At 43.5% G+C, this 9,329-nt stretch overlaps 1 protein-coding gene across 1 annotated transcript in view; it reads left to right on the top strand.

The window, feature by feature from the left end:
- Positions 1-9,329, top strand: part of Slc25a12 (solute carrier family 25 member 12) — a 92,678-nt gene that overhangs the window by 16,681 nt on the left and 66,668 nt on the right. The window contains 1 exon segment of the mRNA XM_021193123.2: positions 7,053-7,195. Within this exon segment, the coding sequence (XP_021048782.1) occupies positions 7,053-7,195 (143 nt within the window).

The raw sequence follows: 9,329 nt of genomic DNA, 5'->3' as shown, positions 1-9,329 counted from the left end.
GCGTGTGTGTGTGTGTGTGTGTGTGTGTGTGTGAGAGAGAATGTGATTGTGTGTGCATTATCAGTGTGTGTATGAGTGCATGTGCAACTGTGTGTATGCCAGTGCTTGTATGTGTGGTGAGTGTATGCATGGGTGTGAGTGTACGTGTTTGTATGATTTTGTGTCCAAGTGTGTGAGTATGCATCTGAGTGTGTGCAGGGGCTGGCACTGGGTATTGATCATAGTGTGCGCTCTCCCACGGAAGACCTGCTCTGCAGCCTCGGTGTCACTTACTGTTATGGTAGCAGCTCCTCTTGTATAACATCTAATTCATTTTAGCGTTTTAACCAACTCTGGGTAGCTTCTAGTTTCCTTTCAGTACTCTCGTTGGTTCTGTCTGCTCAGGCAACAGGCTTCCTGACATTGCCAAGTAATTGCCTCTAATGTAATGAGTTAATTAGTTCACTGCTTTCTGCGGAAGTCAAGAACTGACTCCTGCAGTTGAGAAGACTTAGGGTCCCCCCACCCCTTCAGCTCCACACTCTATCTTTCAGTTACAATCAAGTTAAAGCAGACTAGGAGAGTCAGAGGAAACACTGGCAGAGTACCTGAGGGGGAGTTGTTCTCTGGCATCATTTATAACTGTAGGTACTGGCAAGGCCGGAGTCAGAGCATGTCAACAAAACCATTTGTTTTCCTCGTTGGCTTCGGTGTCCTTGGAAGCATGTGCTAATGCTGTTTCCTGGGTTTTAAAGTCAGAGGGAATCCTGGGGACTCTCTGGGTCACACCTACTTTCACTGTGTATTCTGGGCAGGCTTGTCCTGGCAGCTAGGCTCTGGACACTGGAGAACACATACCTCTGGATCAGAAGGAATGGGAAGGTAATTTGTTACGAAGAACCTCATGTGTTCTGTGTTTCCTCCCTGTTCTTGAGAAAGTAGTATAGGTTGAACATTACTATTCCTAAATGCTGAGAGGTCTGAAATGCTTCAGAACACAACTTTTTTTCTACTTTTTTCTCCCCCCTTTCCCTTTTTCCTGCTCCATCTGGCCCATAGGTTCTTTATTATTTGTTTTTCATTACAGATGGTTGTGAGCCACCATGTGGTTGCTGGGATTTGAACTCATGACCTCCAGAAGAGCAGTTGGTGCTCTTAACCACTAAGTCATCTCACCACCCCAGAATGCAAGTTTTTGAGCATTCATTTGATAACAGAGGTAGCAAATTCTATACCTAATGTAATGGGCTGAGATCAAGACACAAGCACACTGAGAAAATCCATTAAGGTCACCTTTGGGATGCTTACAGAAAGGTGTGTGGACTATTTTTCTCTTGCTGGGATAAAGCACCATGACTAAGGCAACTTCTACAAGAAGTATATTTGGGCTGACAGTTTCAGAGGGATGAGTCTGTCACAGCAGGGAGGCAAGCAGCAGACTTGGCTACAGTTGCAAGAAGCTGAGAGCTCACCTCTTCAAACACCACCGGAAGCAGAGAATGGGAAATGGAGCTGCCAGGAAGTTTTTAATTTCTTTTTTTTTTTTTTTTTGGTTTTTCGAGACAGGGTTTCTCTGTGTAACCCTGGCTGTCCTGGAACTCACTTTGTAGACCAGGCTGGCCTCAAACTCAGAAATCTGCCTGCCTCTGCCTCCCAAGTGCTGGGATTAAAGGGGTGCACCACCACGCCCGGCTAAGTTTTAAATTTCTAAGTCTGCCTCGAGGGAAACACTTCCTTCAGCAAGGCTGTACCACCTAAACCTCCCCAGACAGCTACCAGCTAGGGACCAAGTGTCCAAATGCCCCAGGCTACGGGGGACATTTCTGAGTCGAACCTTCAGAGTATGTATGAAACAGTGGAACTCTGGTTTTGGATATCGCTTTAAGGAGCAGGTGTGGCAGTACCTGTAATCCCAGCACTTGAGGGAGGGGAGGCAAGAAGACCAGCTTCTACTATGTAATGAGTTTGAGACCAGCCTAGACTACCTAAGACCCTGTCTTAAAAAATAAAAATAAAATAAAAAAATTCAAGCAACCCAACAAAAAAATAACAGCAGTAAAAAGATTTCCCATTAGTATATGCAAATAACCTGAAATTTAAAATACTTCTATGAAGCGAATAGTAAATAAAAAAACAACACAGGCTATCGCCGGCTAGGCAGACTGTGGTCTCAGTCTGCTCCCAGCCCGGTACTAGCCCGAATGTTGTTCTTTGCAAGGTCTCTCCAGATCTCCAAGATAGCCCTCTCCCCGCGGCTGGCTGCTGCCAAACCCGCTCAGCACGCCCAAATCTCCGTGGCTAGCAGGTGTGCCGCACTCTTCCAAACCCATACTCTGCAGTGGTTACCTTTCCCTGGAGCTCAGTTGAACTGCCACGAGATGGAAAACACCAGACTATCTTAGTTTAGAACCAACGAATAACACAATTACTGGGCGCAGAATCTAGCATCCTAGATTTACCAACTATTCTATGTTACAAATCTTCCAGTGGTGGAGCCTGGTGGATTCTGCCACCTGAACTAACAGCCCCCGGGCGACATCTTGGTTACCTGGCTTCCACTGTCCAAAAGGAAGTCCCCTCCTCCTGCTTTCCCTCTTCCTCTCTTGGACCCGGAAGGTCCGCCTCCTTCTCGCCCCGTGATTGGCTTCTTGTTGTCTTTAACCAATTAGGGGGGAAATCTGCACTTCTTGTCCTAGGCATTTTGGAGTAAGCAGTCTGCACCCGTCCGTCCATCCATCCATCCATCCATCCATCCATCCATCCATCCATCCAATCAATTACTTTTTCTATGTTTGTGAGTTGGTGTATGGTCACCATGGAGTAGGGATAGGGGTATATGCAAGAACCAGTGTACACCTTCTCTTACTGAACCTGCAGGGAGACTGAAAGCCAACAAATTCTAGCAATCCTCCTGCCTCTGCCTCCCAAGTGCTATAGTTACAGAAATTTGCATGGTCCCCCTTGGTCTTTTATGTGGGTATTAGGAATTTGAACTTGGGTCTCATGCTTGGGTAGCAAGCTCTCTTACAATCTGAGCCAGATCGGAAACTATATCCACTCCATCCACCCTCTCAATCTCTTGTTTCTCCCTTTTGTCTTTTATAAATAGGAAAAGAGAACACACAGTTACATGCTTAAGACGAGACAGTATTATCCATCTCGTGTCCTGTGTCATCGTTCTAACCCCCCAACCCCCTTTTGGTGTTGTTAGGTATCAAACCCAAGGCCTTCTTCACGGTGTGCAAATGCTGTACCTGTGAACCATATCCCCAGCCCCATACTCTCTTTCCTATTTCTCTCTCCAATTAACCCCTGTCTTAGATCGGAACAAAGATTTTTCTCATTTCTGCAGCATATGCTATCTCCCTCCGCCCCACCCTGAGCCACTGCTGGTAGAACTCTCCTTTGGTTTTCCTGGTGCTCTGGCTTAGTTTTGGGCAGCCATGCTCCAGTGGTGGTTGACTTGTCAGCTCCTTCAAGTCTGCTGTCAGATTTCTTTGTATTGACTTCCTTTGCCCCTTGCAGTAACCCCATGACCACTGTGGCTCTCTCTCTCCACTCTGCCCGTCTTAGCTCTTCATCAAACCTGTCCAGGGACCGAGGATTTAGCTCAGTTGGTAGAGTGCTCACCCAGCTGGTCTGATCTCTAGCACTGCACGGTTGCTCATGTATGCAGTCCCAGAACAGGGGTGGAGTGGGGTAGGGTGGGGTGGGGTGAGGGGAGTAGTTGAGAATGGTTGGGGGATCAAGGTAGGAAGATGAGAAGTTCAAGGTCATAGAGAGTTTCAGGCCAGCCCAGGATATAGGGGCCTTGTTTCAAAAACAAAAAAAACAAATATCTACATGTGTCCTATTATGCCAAATGCTGAAGAACAAGGAAAGACATGTGTAACAAGAACTGCTAGAATCTTCTTATTGTTATCAGCATCTAGAATTCAAGTACTGATAGTGCTAAATATCTGAAACAGGTTGTTCTTTTGTTAAGGTTGATTTTCATTATTTTATTAACTCTCTCTGTCTCTGTCTCCCTCTATGTGTGTGTGTGTGTGTGTGTGTGTGTTCTCGAGTTGGGGGTTGTGCAAGTAAATCTGAGTGTCTGAGGAGGCAAGAGGCCTTGGATCCCTCTGGAGTTAGAGTTACAGACATTTGTAAGTCACTGAACTCTTCTGCTACAAGAGCAGTGGTATGCTTTTATGGTGCTCCATTTCTCTAGCCCCGGTTTCCTTTTTTTTTTTTTTTTTTTGCTTTTGCTCCTTTGCTTGTAGACCTGCTCTTTCAATATGTCAAAGACTCACTTTATCTTTACCGCACAGAAGCATGCATGGTCTAGAGTCCTAGGGAAAGAAGGAACCTGCCCAAGGACTCAGATGAGCGGGTTTGAAGTAGAGCCAGGGTTAAAACACAAGACGACTTCAGGACTGGCCTTTGAAGTCATGTGGCCAGGGCATGATGCCTTTGGACGGAGGTGCCTCTCCAGTGCTTTTGATAGCGGCAGCTAGTGAACAAGTCCAACTTAGGCTCCCTCTTTTGTAACTTGACACAGTGCTTTGATGCAACCTCTGGTGTTTTCAGAATAAGACAAAGGAAACAGTTCTGGTTTAAATTTCCTTCTGGTTGAAAGAACGTGTGCTTTTCACTGGTATTTGAACCAGTTAACCAAAGAACAAACAACAGCCCTTTGCCCTGCTCCTTCTCCTCATCTCACTCCCCAGAGGCGACCCCAAGACCCTCCTTTAACTGTTTACTTTGGTTTTTCCTTTTATATCTTTCTGTAGATGTCTGTAAGCTTTTCTCTTCCATGCAGTCCTGGGGATTGAGCCCAGGGCTTTATGGGCCAGCTAGACAAGCGGCCTTATAATACTTTCAGGTTTCTCTTTTGTTCTTCTCAATACAGTTGTATTGTTTCATTATTCTTTAGTACCAACATTATTTGAGTGCAAATATTGTTTATTTTGAGCTAAGTTGTACTTTTTTGGTTGGTTGCTTGAGACAGAATCTTGTTATATAGACCAGGCTGGCCTTGAACTAGGGATGATCCTCCTGATTCTGTCTTACTTTCCCAGTGCTGGGGTTTCAGGTGTATGCTGTCTGTCTATCTATCTATCTATCTATCTATCTATCTATCTATCTATCTATCTATCTATCTATCTAGATTGTATAATTTATCCATCTAGATTGTATTATCTATCTATCTATCTATCCATCCACCCACCCATCCATCCATTTATTTTTATTTATTTATTTATTTTTTTGGAGTCAGGGTTTCTCTGAATACCCCTGGCTGTTCTAAAGGACAGCTCTGTAGACCAGCCAGGCTGGCCTCAAACTCACAGAGATCCACCTGCCTCTGCCTCCCAAGTGTTCTGGAAAAATTATATAGTTTCCCAAGAAATGGACCACAAAGGCAGAAGAGTGATGTTGAGAATATGGATATCTCAAAGTAGTGTAGCTAAGTGTACATCTGATTGGGGAGTTGGCTTAGTTTAGAATTCCCAGTTGGAAATATTTCTCTCAGGCCTCCATCCACTCTCTTCAAGTGCCATCCTGATGCTTTCTCCTGACCTGCTGTTTCTCTCTGGGAACTTTTAGGATTATCCTTTTTCTTTCCTGACCTGCTGCTTCTCTCTGGGAACTTTTAGGATTATCCTTTTTCTTTCTGTTTCCTCCTGCTGTCCTGCAGTTTTATGGGGGATAATGAGGCCTTGGTGAGATTTCTATGTTAACTTTCGATTTATTTATTTATTTATTTTTACATCTCTGTTGGTAATGATTCCTGCTTAACTGCCCTGCACGGAGGCCTTGAAATGATAAGGAGTTTTTTGGATAAGCATATCTTAAAGCAATTGACATAAGAGGTAGAAGAATTTTTCTTTCTTTTCCAGCGACTAGGAGTTGGAATAATGGAAGGTCTCTTTAGAATACAGTAATTTCATGTTTAATGACAGCTGTCTGTCACCCATAGCCCCACCTACTCTGACAGACTCTTGGGAAAAGGCTGTATGTGGGAAGTGAGATTTGTGCAAGTGTGCAAGCTCACCTGCAGGCCTTGGCTTTACCTCCTCTTTCCTCAGTCCTTCTGTTGCCTCTTACCTTACCAGTATCTTTATTTTTATTTACTTATTTTTTTCCAGAGATATAGATTAACCTCAACTGAGAAAGCTATATTCCCCAGCCCATGTAGTTTTATACTTACTTAGTGTGTGCGTGTGTGTGTGTGTGTGTGTGTGTGCAAGCATGTGTGTGTAAGCATGTGTGTGTACTGTGGCTTGTGTGTAGAAGTCTGAGGACAGCTTTTAGGAATTGGTTCTCTCTGATTGTGTGATCCCCCAAAATTGAAGTCATATTATCAGTCTTCTTAGCAAGTGCCTTTACCTACTGAGTCATCTTGCCAGCTCCTATGTATTTTATTTTATTTTATTATTTATTTTTAATCATATATTTATTGCCTGGTGTGTATACACCTTTAATCCTAGAGCTTGGGAGGCAGAGGTGAGTTCAAGACCAGCCTGGTCTACAGTGAGTTCCAGGGCAGCCAGGGCTGTTACGCAGAGAAACTCTGTCTTAAAACAAAACAAAAACTTTATTTATTTTTATTTTATGTGTGTGGATATTTTGCCTGCATTTGTCTTTGTACCATGAGATCGCAATGCCTTAGACTGCCAGAAGAGGGCGGTAGATCCTCTGGAGCTGGAGTTACAGACTATTGTCAGCTGCCTTCTGGGTGCTGGCAACTGAATCATATCCTGGCTGTCATAATTCTGTGTTTGCATCCATGGACTTGCTTTTGTGGACACTTCATGTAAATGTGATCCTACACTGTAGGCCTTCTGTGTGTGGTTCATTACACCCAGCAGATTTTCAGGGTTCATCAATATTGACCATGTATCAGTTCTTTTCTCTGGTCTTCAGCTGGTATCTGGGCGTTTGGTTTCCAGAATCCATAGGCAATATCCACACTCATTACCCTTATTTTGATTTCAGAAGTGTCCTCTGGTTAACTCTCCCCAAGCAGCTGTCAGGGAGCAGCCGGTGCTAAGTCATGGTGTCTTCAGTGTGCCTTACTTGTCTTTCAGTATGCCAGCACTGAGGTGGACGGGGAGCATTACATGACACCAGAAGACTTCGTTCAACGCTATCTTGGCCTGTACAATGATCCAAACAGCAACCCAAAGATTGTGCAGCTCTTGGCAGGAGTAGCTGATCAAACCAAGGATGGGTAAGGACGTTTTATAAATGTTCTGAGAACCAATTATGTACTTTAATCAAAAGGTAAAACTGTAAGTTTCACATCATCCATCATCTATCATCTATCTCTCTCTGTCTGTCTATCTATCTTTTTTTGTTGCATTTTTGAGACAAGCTCTTACTACACAGCCTTGGCTGGTCTTGAACTCAGAGATCCTCCTGAGTGTTGTTTTTAAAGGGGCATCATGAAGACCAGCCTATATCTGGAATTACTTTAAATTGTATTTATTTTTATGTGTGTAGGTGTTTGGTCTGCCTGTATGTATGTGCACTGTGTGGATGGTGCAGTGTGAGAGGCCAGAAGAGGGCACCCGTTCTCTGGCTATCGAGTTACAGATAGTTGTGAGCCGCCCTGTGGGTGCTGGCAACTGAATGTGTGCTGCCACTGGTGAGAACAGTAAGAGCTCTTTGCTTTGAGATTTATAAAAGTGGTATTTTTTACTGCCATTATCAAGTGTGTTGTCATTTGTTATTTTCTGAAAAACTTTGCATGAGAGAAGCCATATTGTATATTTAATAATCTGCTTAGGATGGGGCCCCCGAAAACTAATTTTATTTTTTGTATTCATTTATTTGAAGAATATGGAATGCCTGTTACTATGTCAGACAATTATTCTTCATGTTAGAATGTGTCAGTGAACAAACCACAAATGGCAATAAAGAAAATAAAAAAGTAAATTATAGCATATTAAAAGGATATAGGCACTATGAAGAACTTCAGGTCTGGTCTGTAATCATCTCTCTACCTATTTAGATGGAAAACATTATGCTTAACATCACAATTTGACAAGTACTATTGGGCCTTATAAATATATGCATGAATTAAATGAGATTGCTGACCTTAAGAATAAGCCCATAGCTTCATGGGAAAGAGAGGACTAGACAAAGAAAGAAACAAGTCAGTATTTGAGGGGTAAACAGTAATGAGAGATACATAGAGAGAGGTACCTGAGCAGAATGGCTGACTCTTTGAGAAGTTAGGGCAGTATCATAGAAGAGTGACACCTGAATGAAACCATGGGGAGGGACCATTCTGGGAACAAAATGGGAGAAGAATTCCAGGGAGGAAAAACAAGTGTCATGAAACATGAAGGAACATTCGTGTGTGTGTGTGTGTGTGTGTGTGTGTGTGTGTGTGTGTGTGTGTATGTGTTTGTGTGTGTGTGTCTATGGAAGCAGCAGAGAATTTATGTTCTAAGTATGTTGGTGTGACAACTGTGGTTCTGCCTTGTTGTTGTAGAAGGTGTAGTTGAAGTGACACTGGGGTCTTCATGAGCTCAGTTTTTGCTATGTCTTGTCTTTAATGACTTCTCGTCTTGAGGTACTTCTAGCCGGGTAGTGGATGAGGGTGAAGTCGCAGAAGTAACACGGTTCATCTTACTGTGGAGTTAGGCCGTCCCTCACAGGGAGCTGTTAACCTTAGTAAAATTGCGTGGGGCTGGGTAACACTTACTGAATTAGATAAAGAGAATGATTGTTCACTGCAGCAGTTTTCAGCTATATTTCTAGATCCCTGAGGGCTGAGGATCTTTCCCCTAGCTGTGGAGGTGCTTGTGTGAAAAGCTGGACAGTGAAGGCTTTATCCATCACCGTAAGCATCTCAGGCTTTAGAAAGGCTGGAGAGGGACAAGACTGGCCTCATGCCAGTGAGCCAACTCCTGTAATGGAGGAAGTGGCAAGGTTGTCACAAGAGTTCCCTCCTGCAAGAGCTGACTCCGAGTTCTCTTGTACTGTCCCATAGAACTCAGCACAGTGCCTGAAATTTGGGACATCCAACCAATTGTTAGCTCGATGAGTCTTTAATGACTTGGAAGATGCATCATTGTAATAGCAGGGATTGGATAAAAGTTATACTTTTTGTCTAGTATTAAAAATGTTAGATCAGCTCCCAAGCTGCCAATCAGGTCATTTATAGAGAGTGTAGGTAGTGGTTAGGCAGACGGTTTATGGGAATGAGTGAATTTAATTAGAATTCTTCATTTTGAAATATTAAAGGTAACATTCATTTTGCTCTTTTAGAAAATATCAGCATGTTTGTTGCTCCCTGGATCTGAGACCTGGTTTTATATTTGTTTATTGAAACAAGAGTCTTCCCCTACCCCCCC

The sequence above is a fragment of the Mus pahari genome, chromosome 3, assembly GCF_900095145.1.
Source record: "Mus pahari chromosome 3, PAHARI_EIJ_v1.1, whole genome shotgun sequence".
Classification (NCBI taxonomy): Eukaryota; Metazoa; Chordata; class Mammalia; order Rodentia; family Muridae; genus Mus; species Mus pahari.
The sequence above is the reverse complement of the archived record's forward strand: the minus strand, read 5'-3'. Positions and strand labels throughout refer to the sequence as shown.